The 12,300-nt window shown below is 38.8% G+C and overlaps 1 protein-coding gene across 1 annotated transcript in view; it reads left to right on the top strand.

Annotated features, from left to right (window-relative positions):
- The window catches only part of LOC124159292 (formin-like protein), a 380,361-nt gene that overhangs the window by 208,048 nt on the left and 160,013 nt on the right, over positions 1-12,300 (top strand). The window contains exon 2 of the mRNA XM_046535011.1: positions 9,200-9,283. Coding sequence (XP_046390967.1) covers positions 9,200-9,283 — 84 coding nt within the window. The remainder of the gene's footprint in view (positions 1-9,199; positions 9,284-12,300) is intronic.

The raw sequence follows: 12,300 nt of genomic DNA on the forward strand, positions 1-12,300 counted from the left end.
GATGCGTTTCGTTGTTATCACAGCATTATCAAGTGAATCATTTTGTTCAAGTTTATTACGCTATCACGTAGTACATTATGTTGTCTCATTGCAATATATTGCAATGCTCCATTTGACTTATATTATGAACTTCCACCACATCGTTCCGTATATCATACAAGATATTAAAGGATTGTTACGTAGTAGTGTTCAGAAATGACTAGCGAGGAGACTGACGTATATGCTAAGCGTTGCGCTGTTCAAGACTGCGTTGGCCCTGAGTATGAAGATAATACTTGGCTGGAGGCGATCGAGATGTTAGCAAGGCGGTGTATGGAGAAGGTGAGAAATGTGAAGAGGAAAAGGGATACGGAAGTGCTAGGAGTGGTTGATGAGGAGAGGAAAATTTTAATCGGCCTCATTTGTCAGCAATCCAAACGGAGCTCTCCACTCAATTCACCCGTGTGTTTTTTAACACGTACATGATTCTTCTGCTCTACTGGTAGTTGACATTGGTTCACTCTTATTTATTTAATCTAATCATTTGAGCGAATTCTCATGAATTCAAATAGTCATTCTGTCTTATAGAGCCTTTTAATTAGAGATCTCTACGAGATAGGAAATGCCGATGATGGCTGAACCAGTCCGAAGGCGTTGTTGTTACTAATGAAACAGCGCACTGTTTACCGATGTATTCCCAATTACATTGCACACACAAACTACATTTTTAGTCACCTCCATAACCTGTAAGAATCGTTAAAAAAGTGAATACTAACAATAAGATAGTTAAAATCCACACTAAATTTATTTTGTATTAGCAGATTTTATAGTGATTTACTCCAGATTTGATGTGTGCACAACCTATTGTTTGATCGTACATGTCACTCGATAGGAAAAAGATGATTTAGTCTTGCCTTAAAAACTTTCCTGTATCTCGGGTCTCGGTGGATGTTTGCAGAGTTTTAGATGGCACTCGTCGAAGGGATCCGCAAGCTCACATTTCGTGTGTTGAGTGATATATATATATATATTTTTCGCGATGTGATGTCGCTCGCTGAGCGCTTTCCGCCGTCGAAAAGGAGTCGGGAGCGGATGATAAAACGCTCCGGGAAGCTGGAGCTGCGAGAGTGCGGCCGGTGTGGGTGCGATAAAAAGTGGAAAGGGAAGTAGCAAGGGGGTAGTCTCTATAAATAGGATCGACCACATGCAAGACAGCACCCTTTTAAAACATACTCCCCCTATCTCCCTTGTTCCTACAAGCATTTTCCCTTTCAAGCAAGGGATCGGAGGGAACAGATGCGCTCCCTCGACTCGTGAATGAAACAGCCTGGAGTATTCCTATGGGAATATGTAATCTGCAAGACTTGAGTGTGGGTGGTGCTCAGGGATAAAGGGCGAATTGTAGCGTGGATTTCTTCTCGTGGTCGCTTATATTGAACTGTCTGCTATCGGGGGATTCAATAGCCGATGTTGTTGCGTTTAGGTAAAATAAAAACTTAGCTGTTAGTGATGATGAAAGAAGAAGCCACTTGCAATGAGTGGGAGTTCGTGGAATTGGTTTATCGTTTGACTCCATCCAATTTTTAACGGTTCCCCTAATATTTTGATAATTTTTCTTGAATCCTTTCACTTTCTTCGTCGTACATTAGTTAGTAAGGTTTTGGACCTGCTTTGGGGAAGTTTTGCTTATAATGGTTAATAATCGTTCGGTGTGCATAGTAGGCTTGTAAGAGTTAGATAGCTTTGTGTAAGCGGCTTACAAAATGTGAGTGGGTATCCAAATATGAGGTTTGAAACAAATATTGTATTTATTATAATAAAATATAATTTGATCGAGTACCTGGACCCGTGTGGTGCTTTAGAATTTATTTTGTGCTACACATTTTATAGGCTTCCAAGTTACCAAAATGACCACGTGAAAATTACTTGGTTTAAATGAAAAGCAACTGTGCTTCATATATATTTTAACTTAAAAATTGGCTCCCGATGAAAGCGTCATAAGGTTTGCATCAACACTTTTTGGGGTTTTTAATTAAAACTGCCAAGGCATAAAGAATTCCTCTAAATTGAATATCGTTATAGTTCTATTGCTTAGTGAAATAGTTAACGTAGTGAAAGAAAAGTTTTCAATTAAATTAAAGGGCTTGAGTAGAAGTATAAAACCCCAACGATATAGAAAACTCGCGTGCGGTTCATTGACGTTAGCAGATAACTATCTTAGTAAATATTTTGCTGGGCATGACGTTGGCTGAAAACTGGGCGTCAAAGAGCAACGTTATCTCAACTAAATATTAACTCATATCTATGAGATTGCTATGCTAAATAGGAACTCCCGTTAGGAAAGTTTTTGAGTTTCAATCAGCTTCATGATGATTCACGAAACCTCGCCTCTGGTGTCAGATACAAAGGTCGACGTAAACGTTTAGGTTTTCCGAAAACTCTTCTATGGAGTACGCAGCTCGGAATTTCATAGTATAGTTGGATCGCATAAAATACAGGCAGTCAGTGTACGTAGAGTTTACCATTTGTATATGCAGCGTATACATTGAGTCCTAAGGTAGTTTCAGAAGTAAATTTATCACTGCAGGTAATAGGTATAGGTTTAGTTATTAGCAAACTCGAAGCATTTTATTTATGAAAGACGTTCGGTGTACGATCTCAGCTCGATAGAAGTGCATCGGGCAAGGTTACTAAAGGGTGAAGCACTTGGGAGATCATTTAATTAAGACGAAAGAAACAGCTGAACATAAATACGTTGAATTTCATTGTTCTTTCCTTTGTGGGTTTTAATTAATCTTTATACGAAAATTCAATGAGTTGCTGAGTGCTAGTACTTTATGTTGGAGAAATAAACCGTTTAGAAGCTCATAACAAAATAGTAAGTGTAGATAATAAGAGGTGAAGATAAGCTAAATTCGTAAGCTTTTCAATAAAATTGAAGGTAGCTACACATTCTAAATTTACTTTTAACTTGGTAACTTTGTGGGGCCACCGGCTATATTCCGTGATAGTGCATGAAAGAAAGGCAATTGCCGGTTCCACAATTATTTGTTGAAACACCTGTTGCGATATAAGCAACCATCACCAGGCATTATATTTCATAGATTCATTTTTCAAGCGAAGTCGCATGTTTTTTTCTTTATTCTGTTGGACTTCGCGAACAGTAAGTGATTGTGTCGATCGTAGGAATCGTACTATATTTTAATTCTCAATGATAGTTATCGTTGAGACATATCTGAAATCTTCGGTGCGTCGCATCGAGTTGGGTAGACTGATGTAACTACGTCAAAGAAGTGCCTTTGGCTTCAATGTTTTGTGCGTGCTTCTGAATGCGTTTTCTTGATAATGAGGTCGAGGTTCACAGCTGGGGAACTCAACCGAAGAAAGAGCGGGCGAAAAAATCTAAGGCGGTCGAGGAGAATTTCACCTCGGGTTTCTCTTCACTTCACTTTCCAACCTTTTCAATTACTTCCCCCCTTCTCTCCCCGTGCAGGGTTTCCCCGATACCCTGAGGGCCATTCAGTCTGACCGAGCCTTTCTCCATCATCCTCCGAGCTGGAGCAGTGAAAAGGGCGTTTTAAAGAATAAGGGGAGTAACTCAAAGGAGGGTCCAGCCCTCTTGAGTACCATCCGAGATAGAAGCAGATGATAGGGAAAGTGAATGAATTTGAACTTAACGTCAGGAATTTGAAATTGTGGTTTAGGATATCCTTTATGAAACAATTCCGTGGGAGAAGGAAGTGGTCCTCATTTTTTCTTAATGTTGCAAGAATTGGTTGTCGTCAAAAGGTATCGGTATCGGTGTCAATGCCCCCATCATCAAGCAAAGGTCAGAAGAAGTAGAGCCGTGGTCATTTGGGAACCATTTTTCTTACTGCATGCCATTTAATCGCTTTCCATGTTTTTATATTTCTACAGCCTAGATTCGAAACAATATATGGTAACTAAATGTTTGTTCATGTTTATCTTTGCCAATAAACCTTTTTGGTCTTTCACGGCGATCCCTGTTGTAAGTCTACTTTACGCGCGTCTTTCATTAGACGCACATTCATCAAGTCTCTTGTTCATAGAAATTGTATCAATATGTATTTATTAATTTATGTTTTCATTTGCATCACATATGGTGTAGAGAGTGTCTCTGTTACTTTTATTGATAAATGTCGGTGACTGAAACTTTTGTTACGTAATGCTAAATATAACAACTTGAAGGTCGAATTAAAAATGATTGTCTTTCTTTTGTTGAATTTCGAGTATAATTTCTTGTTAGAGATCGCACCTAAAAAAAAGGGGTTGCTCTTAATGTTCATTTTTGTAAGCTGATGATTCTATTGTGTGAGGGTACGAAAGACTCATCGGCCTTCTGACTCTGCACTTCTTGGGGGAAGCATTCCTGGCACTTAAAATTCTTTGAATTATTTCTTGCGGTGAGTGGAAGACATGTTCATGCGTGCATTTCTGTCATCTTCCTCTTCATGTCATCCGACGGAAGTACGTGTGGCGGTCGCCATTTGCATCGCGGAACGTGGCCGGAAATGGCTCTTCTGGTCGGACATTAAGCTACTCGTGTAACTGGGTGTTCTGGGTGCCCCGTTAAGTTTCGCGTCCTCTTTCGAATCGAAATTTTGCGAGCGGTGTGTGTGTGTCCTCTCGTTTCTTCGGGCGGAAATGACCGGCGGGCTTAATCACTAACCACGAAGCGAAGTAATTTTATGCGTCGCTGCGCACCAGAAGCTAAACCCGGTGGTGACCTCCGAAGCTTCTCTTCCAGTGCTCATTGTTCATGTCTTTTCTTGAATTCGGTGGCGGAAAGCCTCACCTCTACCTGAATTAAATATACATGTGCTATTTATTGTGACTGCATTTTTTCGAATAAATATCTGCGTATCTTTTATGCGCGAGAAAACCACGAAAAATCTGTTTCAGTACTTCGGAACTCCATTGCTAGACTAGAATCTCCAGAATCATCAATTCATAAAAAATGCACATTACCAGCAACCCCCTTTTAAGGTGAGATTTATGTGAAATAATTATGCTCGAAATTCAACAAAACATTGAAAATCATTTTAAGTCGATCTTCAGGTTGTTTTATTTAGCACTAAGTAAAAAATGTTTCAGTCGCCTATATTTATATATTTAATAAAAGTAATAGAGATAATTCTCTATGCTATGTGATGCTATTAGTCTCCAGAATCGATATTGTATATGCATCAAAGGACAGTACCGGTACCTGCATTCAATACTTCATCTGACCAAGTGTCCAGAGATAATTCCATAATCTTACTTTAAGTTCACATGTTCTAGAATAGAATGATTTTTTTAAATTCAAATATTCCTAGTAAAAGAATATGCCTTTTTTGCCTTCAATCCTGGATATGATATATGCTACTGCGCTGCCGACACTAATTCACTCAGTGTTACTTCAACAAGAAAGAGGGTGGACTATGACTGTAGTTTAAAAGGTCTTGGTGGTTCGCATTAAAACTCTCCGTCTTATTGTATCATTCCTGTAAATTTTCACATCAGAATTTATGCCAATTCTGCGCGAATTTTGCTGCTTATCTGTCCTTCATATTTTCCTCACCCACGTAATGTGATTACTCCTCCTGTTAATTAAAATAAAAATTTATCAAAAAACGAATTTCACGAGGTTACTTTGGCGAGCGTCGATCAAAATGGACACTTTTCGCCTTTGTTATCTCTTTTATTTTTCCTCCTTTTCTGTTCTTGACGAACTACAAGAATAATCTATTACTACTTACTTCAAATAATGATTCATTCTACAATTCGTATCCGTGGTTGCATGGAATGCGTCACAATCGAGCGCGTAGTTCTTCTTGTTAAGTTGGGGGTTCCATTTTCTCCATTTTCATTTCTCCACCTCCCACTGACAATGAGTTAAGATTTGAACGTGACAGTGTTGCGGCGATAGCGAACAGTGTGCTAGGAAGTATCTTCCTAAAGGAGAGCAACACTCGCTCTTCAACCCCTGTGCGTGTACCTAGGTGGCTATTGTTCATCTACATCTACATAATACCCTACGAGCCATCTCTAGGGTGTTTGGTAGGGGGGTAATCAATCACCAACATGCAGCTTGCAAGAGAACCGGCACAAGCACACCGCTCGGTCATAAATATTGCGGATAATAGCAAAATATATGTGCTTATTCTTGCGAAGACAAAATTTGGCAATGGTTTGTAATTCTTATAGCAAATCCATGCGCCTTGTAGGACTCCATGTACTTTCTTGACAGAATTAGTTCTGAAGTCACCTTAACTACATCAGAACTAATTCTGTCTAGAACTACTCTTTGCCTACCATCACTCAGAAAGTCGCGTATCCAATTTAATACTGCTACGTTTAATCCACATTACTGTAAAGTTTGTTGTGAGGTGCCTTGTCGGAAGCTTTCTTAAAATGTGGAAGTAACTTACATCTACATAATACCCTGCGAGCCACCTCTAGGTGTCACCATGTTGTGCCGGCTCTTCTTACGTTGGCGTTTTCTTGTGGAACCCTTTGTTTTTCTTATAAATAAATGTCCTTCTCTACATCCCCGTCTTCCTTCCGCCTCATCAGCGCGGCGTGGGTGGGGAAGGGACGCTGGACTCTCTAGAATGCCGAGTGCGTTGCGTCACTTCCGCAGCCACACAAAGGATGGGTCCGTTGTTTCTTAGGGAGTGTGGGGGAATATTTAAGTTTGCTGTGTTTTGGGGAAGGAGGGCTGGACACGGGTCATTTGCTATTCTGGTCTTTTCTTAGCCTCATAGTTTATTCGTTTCTTTATCTTTTCAAGGTCTGGGTTGCCACGAGGAGGTAATTCTTGCGGAGGTGGGGTAGGAAATGAGGATCCTGAATCATCTTTGCGAAAATATTTTACCCTTGAGAACCCCTTTTACGAATTCTCTTGTTTAAATAACTACGAAAATATTATATTAATACGAATGATTCACTCCCATAAATTCTGGGAAATCGATTCTATCGTACAGGGCATTTTTTAAATTTTTTTGTTAAATCACTATATGTTGCTGACTAAATTCGAAAAATCTGTGCTTTTTTTCATTTTGATTAAACTTTGATTACTGTTACAAGTGTAAAATTGTTTATTAGCGCTGAATTCGTCTCGTAATCGGTACGTTCTTTTTCATGGAAAGTTGTGATCATCCTATTCCTCTCTTATTTTGTTTAAATTACTACGATAGCTGTGATAAAGGTAACCAAAAAGGAAGTTCTCGAATTCGTTCCCTTGGGAGAACCCAGTATAGCACCGCATAAATACCGATAGAATAACGTAATGACAGTCTATAATTTTGTCTTTCCTTTTTCTTTCCTAGTCTTCCTTTCTCTCTCCTCAACCTATTGGGGAGTAGTTGGTGGTAGAATTTATCCAATCATTTTTCATGGCCTGCTTTAATTTCTGTATTTTAACGTATCTGTTTCCGTTCATTATTCGTTCCATTCATCACCAACGAGTGTAATGTACGAGCATACGATAGACTAATGGGCCCAAGGAAACTAGGAGGTCCAAGGTGTGACTACTCTTGCGGAAGTTGAGAATTACGCAGGTACTTTTCTTGCTCGATACCAAACTTGTGGAACCGTAGCTGTTAAACCTCTCCCTCATCGTCAACCCTATCCTCTCCCGAAACTTCTGTCTGCAGATTCCATGCTGGGGAGATGCGTTCACTGAAACTTAGTCCAAGTCATCTGTCCTCAGAGAATCATTGGGAAGAACCTTCTGGGGAAGCTGGGAAACCGTAGCAAAGTTTCGTCATTGCCTCCCGAAGATGACTTCTGAATTAGGCGCGTTTCCGTTGGGGGTAGTTGGTTCCTTGGGATGATTTGGGGTTGGGTCGAACTGTGGATGAAAGGCACAGAGATATGCGGATGGTATTCATTGCTCACTATGGTTTTCCATCTGATAGCACTAGTAGTTGGTAAAAGGGTATCCATTAATTTCTGAGGCGTTAAAGGGGGGCAGGGGGTCAAGCCGATTCTCACCTAATCCCACTTGGGGGAGAGAGGGGGTTCTGGCAATTATCACGTAAATTTTATTTCCGCGAGAATCAGTGTAACATTGAGATCTTAGTAATCAATCATACTAGTATAAATTAATCTTAAAGAAAAATAATTTAACAAATTATTTTTTTATATATCCGACTCAACGAAGCATAGATTAACGTATTTTACACTGAAAATACCAATTTTGAACAATATCACGTGAGATTAGTGGAAGGGGGATAGGGGTCGAGCAAAATCTCACGATATCTCGCTAAGCGGTAGATGGGGGTCCAAAAATCGCCAAAATCACCTCACGCATTAATGGGCGACCCCTAATTCACGAAAATACGAGGTTGGGAATCGGTGAGAGAAACCGAATGCAAGGAACAAGATGTGGAGAGGTGAGATAATAATGGAAGTTTATGTTGGTTGATACAAAGACGCAAGGAATTGTAGTTCGAAGGATTCTGGTTTGTATAATTTGGAGCGAATGTTACTTAAAAAGTCCGTTTAGAAATTATTCCAAATTGCCTATGACTAGCTATTTTCATTACAGTCTTTTTTATTATCATTTACATCGTGATTTAAGGAGATCGAACATCTTATATTTTGAACACCTGAAATTTTTTTCATCTAAAATCTTGTTATCTTAAAATACTCATTGTTTTTTTCAGTATTTTAGTTTACAAAATTATATATTTCCTTATTTTTCGTAAACTTTGAAGAGTATATTTATTTTTATACGAGCTTTCACCTACCCTAATTCCGGTTGATGAGCTTGCAGAAGGGTCATAGTAACTGGCTCCATCGTGAATACGCTGTAAAGATTTTTCAGACCTAGAGTTGTTTTAGACGGTGAGGGTGGAGATCTATCATTTCTGTGCTGGTAGTTTTTAGATAATGTTGCCAGCTATCTACCATTCACCAAAAATAGAAAAGCGCCGCTTTTCTTGTATGCATTTGGAAGTTCATTGGCGATGACCAGATTAGAACTGGGGACATTCCTGTCTGATCTACCCATCGAACCCACGGTGCTCAGAGTTGAAAAAAATCTTTTTAACTACCATTTAATGAGCCCTTGCTGAAGAGATTCGATTCATCATAGGGCCCTCTCCTCGGGATATGCTTTGATTGTCGATTTTTTTCTCCATCATTTTTATTGTGGTAGTGCTTGTGCTTGTAATTGAAGTTTTGTTTACCTGTCTTTTTCTCTCATTTCCAGGCGTCTATGGACTTACCGCCGGATAAAGCGAAGTTGCTGAAGCAGTATGACGACGAGAAGAAATGGGATATTATCTGTGATCAGGTGAGTGGACATTTTTACGTTGTTCATGTTTTAAAGTTAGGAACCATTTGATATGGTTTATTACATGCTGGTTGTAAGAGAACCGTCAACATCACTCTAAAAAAATAACGGCAAAATGCATTATCTAAGACAGCATATCTTCAGTGGATATAGGTCTAGGATATGTATCCGTTTTCAGATATGATCCAGTTGCATTGCATCACCTTACTTGTGAAAAGCTCTATTCTTATTTTTGAGCTGTAAATTTTATTGCTAATATCATAAACATTCATGTGTTTCCTGTCTGTGTTATTATTGCAGAAGGATATCTTAACTTTGATCACATAGAATGTGTATTTATTATGTTCTCGTTATATTTTTTTTAGTCGAGAAATAAAAGGCGTAAAAATAAATGATAAATGTTGCCTTACTGGGCTTTGATTTTTTAAATACCATGGAATCAGAGATTCCGTTTAGAGTGTAAATTGAAAGTTATAGATTCGTATCATAATCTTTAGGATCATGAAATTGCTGGAGGAATAAGGTGTTGGTCAAGTAATAAAAGCGGTGTAGGCACGTCACTATAGCGTATTTATCGTTTTAAAGCACAATCGTTTGCAACATCGTAAAAGGGGCTGCAAGCAGGTTCGTAATTTATGGTGCGTAATTTTATTTGCATCGAGTACTAATTACCCAAGAAATAATTATGTATAAATATATAAAACGAAGGTAATTTAACTGTTCCTTTTTTAATTTGGAATTTATGTTTATTTTTTCGTAAGATTTTTTTTACTTACAATTAGATGAATAAAAAATTTTATTGTCGCCTGAACTCATTCGAGCTTAAGCCAGCGGGAATTATTGTTCGAATATTTAATTACCCCTTAAAAATGTTCAAGTTTTTAAAAGAGATTATTGAATATGACTTTCCCAATTAAAATTCTGTTAAAAACATCGGACAACCTTTCAGTTGAAGCGTTAGCAGGCATAAATTAATCGTAAATTTTGCCAGCCTGACCTTCATTTCATCGAAAGAGAGGTAGAGTCTGAAAAATCATACAAGTTACGGAAGGGTCTGTTCCCTCCTAATAACTTGAATTTTTTTCTTTCATCCTAATGAAAGTTTGCGTCTGACATTTTCTTTTTCCTTTTTTTACTGCGGGCTGCCGTTCGTACCGAGCAAATACTCTTAATTAATTTCACGAAAGTATTTAAAAATAGTATTAATTACTAGGTAAGTATGCCAGATAACGGAGAAACCGTGGTGAATATTGAATGAAATATTTCGGGAAGAACTTCGTGGCTGGAATGAATCAAGGAGAATGATTTTACTAGTGTTATTTAAGGGAAAACAATCGAATATTTTGCTGCAGATATTAATTTAATCATGATTTCATTTGCATGTAAAATCTTTCAGTAATCAAGTTAGTCTCGCTAGAATTATCGTGACTCTTTTACTTTTCATTAATTAAGTATGCGCTCCATAATTCGTTGATAATTCTTTGAATTTCTCTGAATTGCCTACTACCATGAGGATCTGGGCATAGTATCTGGTATTATTACGTTAAATTAAGTTCGGTACACTACCTACTTATTCACCCGTTTCCAACACTGCTCTACCTTTTTAACGGATATTACGTCGTTAATTAATAACTGTCGCATTCTTCGAAACCTTTAAATCTCTAATTCTACATGTATTCGTCTAACAGGTAAAGTGAGAGTTGCCTTGATGAATGAGGAGATATCAATGTATCATCTCCGAAGAAACTTGTGTTAAATTGGGTTAGCATCGTAAAGGTATCCCTGTCCACAGTCTCGAACTTCGTATTTTATCGGTGAAAAAAAAAATTTGAAAAAATTTCCACAAAAAGTACGGATAAGAATTTGAACGGTCATTGCGTGAATACTTCGCCAAGTTTTGAAATCAATCGCTCAAGCTTCCGCCAATGGTTTTGGGACCTTTTATTTCCAGCTTCCGCTTTTCCTGTTGGTTTTTCGACCAACTTTTTCAATCATGTATACCTTAGCGTGAAAGATTTTCTTGAGCACTTTGGAGCGCCTCGAGTTCGGCTTGAGATGGAGAAGCGGAATTTTTCAAGATCTCGTGTCAATTCGTCTTGGGTATCAGGAAATCCGTGGCTCCCCTCAATCTCTCCGGGAAAAACTCCGCTCCGTGATTTCGTCGCGAGCCACCCTTCCCGCCAGAATACACGTATCCCCCCCTTTATTTTTTCCCGACGTCTAGTCGCGATCCCTTTCGTGATTCATCTCTATGACACCGCCTAATTGGTCCTTTTTCCTCTGCACACCCTCTCACCTCTAACACTTCTCCTACTCCATCCTATAGTTCTGTCAACCATTCTTGGTGTTTAGTCCCCTGTCTTGCTTGCACTTGCTTCTCATGGATGGAGCTTACATTCCGTGTTTAGTTCATCGTTAGATTTAAATCTGTAAATTTGCTACGGAGCCCTTCCAGTGACCTTACTGGTTTTTGTCACTGGGTGAGTTTATACCCGTCTTTCATTTCAAAAGCAAGACGTCAGAGACTGCCGCGCTGACAGCTGATACAGATATACAACTTTTCCTATTATGAAGAGAAAAGTCGTATATCTGTATCAGCTATCAGCGATTCCCACTTCATTCTTGTTTATCGTGTCAAGTCACAAGAAATTCGTGATCTTCTTAAGAGAATAGCATATTGCCACCATGCTCTTTCTTCTGTTAACCTTCTCTTACTTCCTCGTCCCCCCCCCCCCCTCCCAGTGGGCTATCTAATCTTCTCTATTCTCTCCTAGCACCAAGTTTCGAAGACTCCTATGGTCTTTTCCTACCAAGCTTTCTCGAGCTCATATATTAGAAAATTTATTTAATCATTCAAAGCATACTCTTGTGAAATACGAATTCATTCACTCATATATCCACGGCTAGTACTATGGATTGTTTAATAGACTCCTTAGTCTCTTAGTCACTGGACAAGTTCAAGTGACTGGACTCGCTAATATGGATATCATCCTTCAACTTTCTATTGAATAATTTAG

The sequence above is a fragment of the Ischnura elegans genome, chromosome 5, assembly GCF_921293095.1.
Source record: "Ischnura elegans chromosome 5, ioIscEleg1.1, whole genome shotgun sequence".
Taxonomy (NCBI): domain Eukaryota; kingdom Metazoa; phylum Arthropoda; class Insecta; order Odonata; family Coenagrionidae; genus Ischnura; species Ischnura elegans.